The sequence below is a fragment of the Manis javanica genome, chromosome 1, assembly GCF_040802235.1.
Source record: "Manis javanica isolate MJ-LG chromosome 1, MJ_LKY, whole genome shotgun sequence".
Taxonomy (NCBI): domain Eukaryota; kingdom Metazoa; phylum Chordata; class Mammalia; order Pholidota; family Manidae; genus Manis; species Manis javanica.
Window position 1 is genome coordinate 164,295,518 of NC_133156.1, and position 13,558 is coordinate 164,309,075.

Here is a 13,558-nt window from a genome sequence, read left to right on the forward strand (position 1 = left end):
CTACTCATAATCATCCTGATCAGACCCTTCCTGCCCAAGGGAGGGCTGAGGGCTGAGTGAGAAGGTATGCCCCTCAATGAACACGGCCTTACCAGGTACCCATTGTGCTCGGTGTGTCAGGTGGCCTTCCAGGGTCCCCAGTCTACAGGTGGGAAAACCCAGGCTAGTAATGAGAAGTAGTTTGCCTGTGGTGGCACAGCCAGGTGGTTGTAATGCACACATCTAGCTCCAGAACCCCACACCCTTAACTTCAGGCAAGATGCCAAGGCAGGGGCATGCCTCGAGGTAGGCCTCCCTTCTGGGTGGTCTGTGAGGTAGAGGAGTGGCCCCTGGGCTCAGGAGGAGATGCGGGGTGGCTGGGGTGGGCACACATCTCACATAAAGGGCCGGCCTGTGTGAGGAACAGAGTCAGGGGAGTAAGTACAGACAAAGCCAGTGATGGGCATGGCAGACCATGCTCCCCAGCGATGTTCCTTAGTGAAACGAAGAGGAAAAGCAAGATGAAACGTCATGGATCATTTTTCTGAGATGTATTCCTAAGTTGACATAAAAGAAAGAAATCCACAGAAGCCAAAAGTAAAGCAGAAGCAGAAAAGCTGTGGGGCAAGCAGAGCAAAACTGACTTGTGTCCTCTGAGTTTCTGGCAAATCTTGCTGAACTTGCACTTCTCTTTGACAGCTGCTGGGGCTCAGGAGTCAGAAGAGAGAGCCTTGCACTCTAACAGGAGACCCATGTGCTATGGGCTGAACTGTGTCCCCTATCCAGACATTGAAGTCCTAACCCCCTGCCTCAGAGTGTAACCTTATTTGGAAATAGGGTCGTTGCAGCCATAATTAGTTAAGATGAGGTAACAGTGGAGTAGTGTGGCCCCTTAACCCCATATGACCGGTGTCCTTGTAAGAAGACGAGGCACACAGAGATACGATGGCCATTTGAAGACTCAAGGACAGAGGGAGAGCATGGTGTGAAGAGGTAGGCAGAGACGGAGGGACATGTCTCCCAGCCAGGGAGCATCAAGGATCGCAGGCGACCACCAGAAACAGGAGGAGCGCCAGGAGCCGTGCTCCCGCAGACCCACCCGAAGGAACCTACCTGCCAACGCCTAGGTTTTGGACTTTCAGCCTCCAGAGCAGGGGCAGAATACATTTCTGTTGTTGTAGGCCACCCTGTTTGTGGTATTTTGTTATGGAAGCCCTAACAAACTCATATGCTATGCAAAGCTGGCACTCCAAACCCTAAACCTTCAGTCAGTGAGAAATAATCCACCACAGAGAAGACGACAGTGAGGAAACCCATCTCCAGCATGGCTACAGGGAGAAGGGGCAGGATACTTCCCCGAAAATTCTTAACCACAAAAGTGGGCCCTTGTGCAGGCTGTGTTCTGCATTCATGCTGCCTGTGTGGTCTGGAGAAAATTTAAAGTAGACTTTGGTTGGCAGTGCCCCAGGTAACTGGAGGGAGGAAAGATAAATCCTCTCTGGGAATAAAACTTTAGTCAAGTCCCCAAGGATTCCCACAGGTATCCTTCCAAGAAAACGAGCAGCTTAAAATCAATACACTTACTCTCTAACCCAGCAATTCCGTTCCTAGGTACACAGCCAATAGAAAGGTATACATGGCCTTATCAAAGACATGTGTAAAAATGGCCATAGCAGCACTATTCAGAATTGGAAGCCACCAAAAATCCCCCTCACCAGTAGGAGGGATAGATTACAGGCTACATATATAGCAGAATATATCAAGGAGAATAAATGAGCTACAGTCATTTGGGTTCATGCATGCATTTCCCAAATAAAATGGTGAGCTAAAGAAGACAGACACCAAAGACTACATGTTACGATTTCTTTTATGTAAAGTTAAAAACCAGACAAAACAATTGGAGGTTAAGAGAATGGCTGCCCTTGGTGGGTGGGAGTGAAGGGGCTCCTGGGCCTCCGGCAGGCTGGCACTGTTTCACGGTCTAGGAATGTTGGTATGTAGATCTATTTGCTTCGTGGTGATCCCTTGAGCTGGACACTTTGGTTTGTGGACTTTTCCATAGGTATGTTATGCTCACATCAGGAGTTTATTTAAGAATTTAAAAACTAGCAAAAAAAGACAAAATACATCCAACTACAGTGTGTCAAATGGTGAAAAATATGTGGAGAAACTACAGTGGGGGACGGGGAGAAGGAGATGCCCACATTTTTAAATAGCATGGTTACTCAGGACATTTCCTAGGAGCTCTACAAGAAACTATGCAAAATGCAGCCCAGAGAGATGAAGCATATGGAAGAGAGGTTTAAAAATATGAATAACAGAGCAAGAAGTTTCACAGAGGATGGAGTGAATTCAAGAAGGAAATATAAGAGACCAGGGAGAGAGGTGATTTTCAAAGAGAAAATATCTTATAATTTTCTAACATTATTGGAAGATACCAGTGTCTGACTGTGGCCAGAGGGAGTTATTAGGATGATACATAAGCAGAGATCCCTGACTAGGGTTCTCAGATACGAGTGTGGGGGCACAAGATGGCAATTTGTTTCTCCTCTAGGATAGCATATGAAACAATGAGAAGGAAAATAACTCCATTTTCAGCAAAACAAGGTGACAGATATAATGTGCAGATTCAAAATATATGTAAGGACTGCCAAACGCAACCACATTTGCCCTCAAAGCCTGAAGAGGGGGAGTGTAACAGAAGCCACCTGGGGGAAGTGAGCAGCAAAGCAGACAGCTGGAAGCACAGCTTGATGGGAATGGAGTGCAGAAAGTGCCAGCAAAAATACACTCCCAGAAGGAACTCAGGCTCACGCAAGGAAATGTGAACAGGCAAACCCCAGAAAACAAGTAGAAAAGAAAATAAGAACGGCATAGCAAGGAAGACAACAGAAAAAGAAGCCTATGGGAAATTAGACCTAGCAGACAATTCAGTGACAGGCATAGAAATAAGGATAGAAATAAGAAAAGTGGCCAAAATAGAATGCAAACAGAGTCAAAAAGGATCAGAGAGAAAATGAAAGAGAGGAAAATCAAGGAGCATTGTTAAACCCATAAATAGAGCCCCTAAAGAAAAAAATCTAAACGATGGAATAGAATATTTTAAAATATAATTTATGAACACATTTAGGAAAAGCATAGCTTTATTAAACAAATGAGCTTGAGAAATTGGGTATTCACATGCAAATTAATTACAAATGGATCATAGAGCTAAATGTAAGAACTAAAACTATAAAAATTTAGAAGATAGGAAAAAATCTTGATGACCTTGGGTTAGGCAAAGAGTTCTTAGATGTGACACCACAGAAGAAAAAAAAATGGGATTTCATGCAAATTAAAAATGTTTGCACTTTAAAAGACACCATTAAAAAAATGAGAAGACTAGCCACAGACTACTTATGAATCATATAGCTGATAAAGTACTTGTATCCAGAACATATAAAGAATGCTTAAAACCCCAAAATAAGAGGACAAACAACCCAGTTAAAAAATGGGCAAAAGATTTGAATAGCATATCAACCAAGAAGATATATGAATGGCTAATGAGCTCAGGAAAAGATGATCAGTAGCATTAGATGTTAAGGGCATGCAAATTAAAACCACAATGATATACATGCCCACAATAATAAATACAATAAAAAAAGAAGTAATAGCAAACATTGGTGAGGATGTGGAGAAACTGCAACCATCATACATTGCAGGGGAAATGTAAAGTGGCACAGGTGCTTTAGAAAAGTTTGGCTGTTTCTTAAAAAGACATTCTACTTCTAAGTATCTACCCAAGAGAAACAAAAGCATACATCCACACAAACATTCATAGCAGCTTTATTCATAAGAGACAAGAAGCTAAAGTGGAAATAATGTCCGTTAACTGATGAATAGATTAACAAATGATGAATCGTATATCTGTATGGTGGAATACTACTTGGCAATAAAAAGGAATGAAGTACTGACACATGCCACACCACTAATAAACCTCAAAAACACTATGCCAAGTGAAAGAAGCCAGGTGCAAAAGACCGCATATTGTATGGTTCCACTTACATGAAATATCCAGGAAAAACAAATATACAGAGACAGAAGTAGACTAGTGGTTTTGTGGACTTGGAGATAGGAATGAGAGGATGACTATAAACATGCATGAAAGATTTCTAAGGAACGTAGAAAAGTTCGAAAATGGGGCATGGCAATGGCTGCCCTGCCCTGTAAACTCACTGAAAATCTGACATGTCTGAAACAAGTGAAATTTATGGTATGCAAATTATACCACTAAATAAATTACCAACAAAATAAAAGAAGACACGAATCTACATATGAAAGAGTACACTATATGCCAGGGAAAACTGATCCCAAAGGAGCAGCACCTAGACGTGTCTTAGTGTGGTTACTGGACTTTCAAGATAAAGAATCTTTGGGCAGCTGCACAAAAAGATCAAGAGATTTGTAGGAAAAAATATATCAGAAAGAGAAAACTACTAGTTTTCAAATTTTAAGAAACCATAAACTTCTGGAAGAAAACATGAGAGAATTCCTTAAAAAATTTAGAGTGGAAAAGATCTTTCTAATTATGACTCAAAATCCAGAAGCCATAAAAGAAAAAGGTTGAGTCCATAAGTAAGTCTTAATAGGAAAAAATCCCCAAAACACCATGAGCAAAGATATGAGACGAATATGGGAAATATATTTACAGCTCATCTCACAAAGTCCTAATCTCCCTAATATGTGGAGGGGATCCTAGAAATCTATAAGGAAATGACCAACATCCCAATAGAATAAAAAAGGTAATTATATAAACAGAAATTATATTAACAGAAAGGGAAATACAAATGACTTTTAAACATACAAAAAATGTCTAACCTCATTTATAATGAGGGAAATACAAATTAGAACTATACCTAAATGATGTTTTTTGCTTATCTGACTGGCAAAAATCCCAAAGTTAATACCAGAATTTGGGAAGGCTCTCACACATTGCTAGTGGGAATGTAGAATGGTACAAACTTTATGGAGGATTAACAGTAAGGGTCCAGCCAAGAAAAGAACAAGACCATGCCAGATATTGGAAAGAGAGAGGATTTGCTAGAGAAAATGTGTTGAACAGGCCAGGAGGTCAAAAAGGGGAAAGTGAGGTTGCTGAGAGCCTCATATCAGGAGGAAGAAGCTATACTTTTTGGGCCACAAAGAGCGGCAGTGGCATGACCAGAGGCAGGTACACAACCACAGCCTGCATCAGTGAGGTTGCTGCCCAGGTGCTGGAACCACCAAGCAGGTGACACCCAACAGGTAGTGAAATTGCAAAGGAAGGGCTGCCTGGCTAAGGCTGGAATCATGAAGGAGCAGGCAGCCAAAGCTGGTATCTCTGAAGGAGTAGAGCTACTTCCAGAGATGCCTCCTGAATCAGGGAGAGGGAGAGAGAGAGTGCGATGGAAGAGAACAGTATGTTCCCTTCTACCTGCTGGCAAGGGGCTCTGGGAAAGGTGTTCAGTCAGTGAGCTAGAGAGTACAGCAAGGAAGCAAGAATGAAGCTTGGTGTTGAGCAGAGCATGGAAAGGCCTCTCTGTGCTGGAGGAGCAGAGAGCAAATGGGAACAGGATCAGCAGCACAGAGGGAAGTTTTGCAGTATCTGCCAAAATGTAAGTGCACTGTGATCAATTCTACTCTGGGAAATTTATCCTACTGATACACTGATTTGTGTGAAATAACTTATGAGTAAGATCACATCTTGGCAGCATTACTTGTAATAGTGACAGACTGGAAAAGTCTGTCAAGACTTACCAAGAAAAAGAAAGAAGCTCCACACATACACAAAACCCCCACAAAGAATAAAATAAGGGAGATGTTTTTAGACACTGCAGAGATTAAGCAGATAAAAATGAGAAGCTATGGTGGAAAACAGCTGGATAGTTCCTCACCAAGTTAAACAAAATTAACATATGATCGAGTGATTCCACTCCTAGGTATGTACCCAAAATAATTAAATGCAAGGATTCACACAGGTATGTGTACACCAGTGTTCAAAGCAGCATTATTCAAATAACCAAAAGGTGGAAACAACCAAAGTGTCCATTAACAGATGAACCAATAAATAAAATGTGATATGTACATACAACAGGATATTATTTACCTATAAAAAAGAGGGCAGTTCTGACTTATGCTGCAACATAGATGAACCTTGAAAGCATTATGCTATGTGAAATTAGTCAGACACACAGAACAAATATTATATGATTCCACATATATGAGTTAACTAAAATAGGTAAATTCAGAGAGACAAAAACTAGGATAGAGGTTACTAGGGGCCAAGGGGAGGGGGAAGAATGGATTTATTGCTTAATGGGTAGAGTTTGTTTGGGATGATGAAAGGGTTCTAGCAATAGTGATAATGGTTATACAACATTGCAACTGTACCTAATCCCACTGAATTATACACTTAAAAATGGTTCAAATGGTAAATTTTATGTTTATTTTGCTATAATAAAAAATCTAAAGATTTTATGAAGAATTCTATGCTGAAAAATATGAAAATTTTGATGAAACTTATAAATTCCTAGACAAATTAAATACATTAAATTAACGTAAAGAGTGAGACAAAGCTGAATAATAACAAAGTAAAATCTGTATTTAAATAATTGCAGGACTTTGTTTAGTCATATAGTACACAAATAAAATGTTTTTTGTAATTCAAGTATGGATGTGGGGACAGTAGGAGAGAATTATTTGTTAAATTCAACTGCCCCTATGAACCTGGTGATTTTTCCTGCAATTATTTATTTATTTATTTATACTGTAAAACCAACTTTTTGAAGTCATGGGCATTTTTGAGATTGACCAGGAAAAAGAGTAATATGAAGGGGAAAAGTATCAGTTCGACTGGCTATCTCAGAAACATTTCAGACTCATCACATATGCTCCTCACAATATTTTACAGGATCCTCCTCTTCGCAGACATTACTAAATGACAGAGACCCTTTTTTTCCCTCACCTTATTCAAGCGTCTTTTTCCCCCTTCATATTACTCTTTTTCCTGGTCAATCTCAAAAATGCCCATGACTTCAATAAGTTGGTTTTACAGTATAAATAAATAAATGCAGGAAAAATCACCAGGTTCATAGTTAGAGGTGAGTTCTACCAAAATTTTCAAGGACAGATGATTCCAGACTTACTTAAATGTTCCTAGAGAAAAAAAGGAGTAAATGCTACTCAATTATTGATGAGACTGTCATAACTTTGATATTAAAACCAAACAAGGACAGTTTAAGAAAAATTACAGATCAATCTTCTTTGTGAATATAGATGAAAAAAATCCTAAACGAAATAGTAAAGCAATGCCAGAATATGTAGCAAAGATAAGATGAAAATGCAATTATACTATTAAAACAGTTATATACTGAAGTGGTATATTAACTCAAGGTAGACTATGATAGATTAAGGATCAGTATTTTAATCCCTTAAGCAGCCACTGAAAAGAATCCAAAGATGTATAGCCAGAAGTCAATAGACAAGATAGCATGCAATACTAAAAACAAAACAAAACAAAAAGCACTTGATTAAAAACAAAAGAGGATGAGAAAATTCCAGCACCCTTTTTTGCAGAAATTGTCAAGCTGATACTAAAACTTACATGAAAATGGAAAGGAATAAGAATAGCCAGAAATTGTATTATTTGTAAAAAAAAAAAATGACAAAGTTGGAGGACTAACATTATGGATTTCATCACTTGCTTTAGAGCTACAGTCACCAAGGAAGTGTGATATTGGCATAAAGATAGAAAAGTAGGTTAATGGAACAGAATAGAGAATCTAGAAAGAGACCCGCAATATACAGCTAATTTTAAACAATGGTGTCAAAGTAATTCAATGTAGAAATGAATAGTCTTTTCAGTAGAGAGTACTGAATTGGATATATGCACAGAAAAAAGAATCCTGACCCCTCCCTCACACCATACCAAAAATTAAGTCAAGTTAGATCATGAACCTGAACAAAGAAGCTAAAACTATAAAGCTTGTAGAATGAAACCCACAGAATTATCATCATGATCTCTCAGTAGACAAATATTTCTTAGACCACATAATGAACTACTCTAAAAGAAAAAATAATCAACAAATTGGACTTCATCAAAATTAGAAATGTTTGGTTTTCAAAGGATGCTGCTTGGAAATCGAAAAGTCAAGCCACAGAGTGAAAGGCAATATTAGCAAAAACGTATCTGACAAAGGACTTGTATCCAAAATATAAAAGAACCTTGGAATACAATATAAAAAGACAGACAACCCAATCAAAGACAGAAGAAAGACTTAACAGTGCCTTCATGAGGAAAGATTATGTAGCATGAGAAGATGCTCAGAATCATCAGTGGTTAGAGAAATGGAAATCAAAATTACAGTTAGGTACAATGTCCACTCACTAGAATGACTCAAATAAAAAAGGCTGACAATACCAAAAGTTGGCAAGGCTGTGGAGTAGATGGAACTCTCAGACATTGCTGTGGGGGTATAAAATGGTACAATCACTTTGGGAAAATGTTAGGTATTTTCTTTAAAACCCTAATTCTATTTCTAGGTATTTACCCAAGAGAAGTGCAAGCACATTTCCACAAAGTACTTGTACAAGAATGTTTGTAGCAGCTTTATCCATACTACTCCAAAACTTGGATCAAATCAAAGTCCCATAACAGGGGATGTATAAATAAACTGCCGTATTCATGTAGTGGAGTACTATCAGAAGAAAAGGAACAAAATACTGATATATGCCACAACATGGATGAATATATAAAACACTATGTTTGAGCCAAAGCAGCCATAGAAAGAGTACCATGTGCATGACTTTATTTATATGAAGTTGTAGAACAGCAAAGCAAATCTTTAGTCCTAGCACACAATGATTGCCACCAGGGGTGGAGGAGATTGACTGAAAAGAGGCACGTGGCAGCATTCTGGGCTGATGGAACTTTCTACCCATAACTATATGGGTGTATGTATTTGTCCAAATTCATCAAACTAACTGCACACCTAAAATCTGTGCATTTTATTGTTTGTAAATAATACCTCAATAAATAATTCAAAGTTGGCAGTAAGAGAATGAAAAACCCCAAATATGCAGAAGATATTTACAACACACACATCTGACCAAAGATTGTTCCCAGGAAAAATAATGTACAAATCAGTACAAATTTGTACATAATGTACAAGATAATCTACAAATCAGCCAAAGATAATAATGGATAAAAGATATTGATAGGCTTTTTATAGATGAGAAAAGACAAATGTTTGTGAACACATAAAAAGATGCTCAACCATTTATAATCAAGAAAATGCAAATCAAGGACTTACGAGATTGCATTTTACATCCATCAGATTGGTAAAAATTAAAAGGCTTGGCAACATCAAGTACTGGTGAGAACACACAGTAATAGGGATTCTTATATTATGCTGATGAGAGTGTAATTTGGTATAATTACTTTTGCTTTGACTTTCTCTTCCACTCCTGGATATGTAACTTAGTGACCAGGAGACATGTACAAGACTGTTAATAACAAAATTATTGTAGTAGGAAAAAAGATACAATCTAAATGTCTACATATACCACATAATTTGTGGTCTAATCATACAGTGGAATATATACAGAAATGAAAAGAGCTTTAGCTACACATACCAATATTAAAAAAATGTAATATTGAGCAAAAGATGCAAAACAGATAAATACAGGCTGAAAGTTTCCATTTGTATTAGAAGGTGCAAAAATAATATGCTGTTGAGCATTGCATACACAGGGGTAAAAAACTAAAACGAAAAGCAAGGATGCAATTATTGCAGGAGTCAGGATAGTGGTTATTTCTTGGGTAAATGGATCTGGGAAGGGCATACAGGGACTTCTAAGATTTTCTGTCTTTTAAGCTGGGTGGTGAGTTCATGGGTACCCATTTTATTATTCTTTTTTAAACTGTACATGTACATTTAATATACTTTTTGTATATATTCATAATTTAAAAACAAGTAGAACTTTATACTAAGTGAAAGAAGCCAGCCCACCAAGCAACACATTTGTGTGACTCCATATATATAAAATGTCCAGAACAGGAAAGTCTAGAGACAGGAAGTAGATGAATGGTGGCCAAAGCTGGGGATAAGAGAGAAGCACAGGGTGGCCGCTGGTGGGTACAGAGTTTCTTTTTGAGGTGATGAAAATGCTTTAAAATTGACCATGGTGTCATTTGCACAATTCTGTGAATATCCTAAAAAATGTGGAATTGTATACTTTACATGGATTAATTGTATGGTGTGTAAATTATATTTCAATAAATATGCTCTTAGAAGAAACAGGACAAGAAGTGGGATGCATAGGAAGGCTCTCAGTGGGTGATAAGATGCAAGTGAGACAGTATTCCTCTAGAACAGCGGTTCTCAAACCTTAGCATGCATCCGGATCACCAGCAGGGCCTGCTGAAACACAGATTGTGGGGCCCCATCCCCAGGTGTTCTGATTCTGTAAGACTGGCATGAGGCCAAGAATCTGCACTTGTAACAGTCTCCAGGTGATATGGATACTGCTGGCCAGGGACTGTACTCTGGGAACACTACTCTACAGTGCTCACTCTAAGTGCCCAGTGAGTATATACTGGATGGATGGGTGGTTGGTTGGGTATTTGGGACAGTGGATGGGTGGGAGTTGAATGGATGAATGGGTGGATAAGTGGATTCATGGATGGATAGAAGGTGAGCAGATGAGTCGTGAATGGTAGTTGCATGGATGGATAGGGGGGTGGTTCTCAGTAGTACGGGAGAAGATGGCATCTGGAACATTGTATTGTGGAATGTAACAGAGAAGGACATGTCGTCAAGACCTAGTTTCAACTCTTGTTGTGGGTTCACTACCTACTAGTGTGCAATGTTTGGCAGGTGACTATACCTCCCTGAAGCCCATTTTCCTGAGTGTGCAATGTGGGTTAACAATGCCTATGAATGTTCCATGAGCTAATACCCTCAAAAGGGCCAAACACAGAGCCTGGCAGGGAGTGGATGCTCTCTGCTCTTTGGTTGATCTATTACCATCATATATCACTGGGCTGTACTGTGTGGTTGAGACAAGAGGCTTGTAATTCAGGTCCATCTTGTTTCCATAGTGGCCCATGCTGACCTCGAATTGGATCAGGTCCTTGAAGTTGGGCATCATGGTACAGGAAAGGAAGATGACACACAGCCCATACTTCTGGCGATTCTGCTGCTTCTAAAACAATAACCCCCCCACATCCCAGTACATAAGCCAAGGGATGAACAAGGCTATAGAGTCAGGCAGGGAGGTGAGGATGAGGTGCCTGTTACTTTCAAAAGCCATCTTTGCTTCTCTTTAGGGTGAGCTAGACCATCACTGGACCCCTGCCTCCTCTCAAAGTCCTGCCTGATCCCACTCACCTGGCTGGTCCAGGGGGGTTCCTCCCAGGACCTCCATCACCTGGCCCCCTCCACCCAGCCAGGTCTGGTTCCTTCCCTCCTGAAATTGGGCAGGAGGGCCTTCTCCCTGATCAGGCTGGGCTCTGAGCTGGGCCAGGTTATCCCTCCCCTTTCTGCCTAAATGCCCTTTTGGAGACCGAGTGTGGGCAGTTGAATGCGGTAAAGGTTGCACCCACATGCATCTGCTTTTGCCCTTCTCAAGCTCCCTCCTCCCACCATGCCTCACATCTGCCCAGGGTCCTCCATCCGTCATGCTTGATCCCCTCTCCTCTTCCCAACCTTGGCCCTACTCTTGTGTTGTTCCATTCTGTTCATTGGCTCAGGTCCCCCATCCAAAAAAATAACCCACTTTCTCCCCTCTGGGCCCCAATTTTTCTACCACCTGGTTTTGTCTCCTTCCACTTTCCATCCAAGTTCTCTGCACTTGCCTCTCTGCACCATATGCAAGTCTCCCTCCCACTTGCAGTGGTCTGGCTTCTGTCCTGACCAAGGGTACCCATGTCTTTCTAATAACCAGTGGACAGGCTGGAGTCCTCACCCTTTTCTCCACTACATTCAAATGGCTGATGGCTTCTTTCTGCACCTCTGCTCCGGAGGCTGCTTAGTGCTCCCCTTGCAGACTCCTCCTCAGTCAGTTCTGCAACCCTCCCCCTCCTTCACCTGCCTCTTGAGCTGTGGTGTCCTTTCGCGTTTTCTCCCCCTGGTCAATTCCTCCACAACCATGGGTTCAGATCCTGGTGTGTTGATGGCACACCCATCTGTATACAGCCTGGGGACTGGTGGAGGTCTCATAAGCACATGTCAAAGGGGATTCATCATCTCCCCCAGACCTGCTCCTCCTTCAGGGAGCCTTTATTGATGCATGCCACCCTTCCCACTTGAAGAAGAAAATGGGTGTCAGCTTAGGGGAACTGGTCCCACTTCCTAAGTCCTGCTAGTCAGTGCCTCTGGTTAGTCCATCCCCTAGAGGGTCTCTGGAACCTGCCCCCTCCTGTCCAGCTCCACTCCCCTGTGACTGTGCCCCTATTTCTCTTGAGTGGGTGCCCCACCTCACTCCCCTCTAGTCTATTCTTAACAATGGCTCTCCCCTGCCTTCAGGAAGAAATCCAGACTCTTTAAGCTCTTTTCTCCTTAAATAGATTACTCATTTCTTAAACTGAAACCTAATCTTGTCTTTACTGGGTCCCCTGACCTCCTGGGGTTTGGCACAGCACGAAGCCCCCACGAGCCTCAGGCACTCATAGCGCATTCAGCTTGTGGCTCTTGCAGTGTCAAAAACAGGGTTCGCAGTAGATGAGGCAGGCAGAGGGACTCTCTCCCTGGGTTACCTGTTTCCTGGGGTTACCTCTATGCTGGTCACTTCTTGGGAGAGGTCCTTGATCTTAAGTTCTCGTTGGGAGTTGAAGTGGGTGATTAACTCCAGGAAGATTCGGCCTCGATAAGCTAAACCATCCTTAGCAGAGTCGCGAGTATTCTAGGGAAGTAGGGAGGAAAAGAGCAAGAGAAGGCATGAGAGGAAGAAGGGCAGGCAAAGCTCACCTGAAACCTTTGCAGCGAAGTCAGGGCTGTCTAGTAACTTCTCGCCTAGGGCCATCTACAGTCCCGGGGCGGATGTCCAGAAATCCCAGGTGTGGCCTGGAAGCCTCTGGCCCTGACCCCTCTTCTACACCCTTAGGTTCCTCCTCCTCTTCAGGAATCTACCTGCCAGCCCACTCGAAGCACCCAGGCATGCCCTGCCTCGTTGGCAACAGTGATTGGGCCAAGGGGAGCACATGTGACCTAAAGAGGCCAATTAGAATGCTCCCCTGGCCTGTATTAGGGGCTGTGACGGCCCTCCAGGGAGGCCTGTCTGCACAGGAGAGGAGGGCTAGGCTTAGGGGCAGCAGAGAGAAGCATGGACTGAGCCCGGGAACTTCTCAGCATCCAGGTCCTGGTGCCCGCAGCTATCCTCACTCGGAACCCTTCCCGGCTCGCTTCCCTTCTTCTAAGCCAAGTGAAGCTGGCTTTCTGGCATTTTTCACTAGTTTTACATGTCTCAGTGCTTTTCCACATTTACCTGGTCTTTTCTTTTGTCTGGTATGTCTTTTCCACCTGCTGATAATCTTACCGAGCTCTCATCACAATGCCCTATG

At 41.6% G+C, this 13,558-nt stretch overlaps 1 protein-coding gene across 1 annotated transcript in view; it reads right to left on the reverse strand.

Annotated features, from left to right (window-relative positions):
* Positions 1–13,558, reverse strand: part of FER1L5 (fer-1 like family member 5) — a 50,461-nt gene that overhangs the window by 17,997 nt on the left and 18,906 nt on the right. The window contains 2 exon segments of the mRNA XM_017672814.3: positions 11,025–11,202; positions 12,772–12,900. Of these exon segments, the coding sequence (XP_017528303.3) occupies positions 11,025–11,202; positions 12,772–12,900 (307 nt within the window).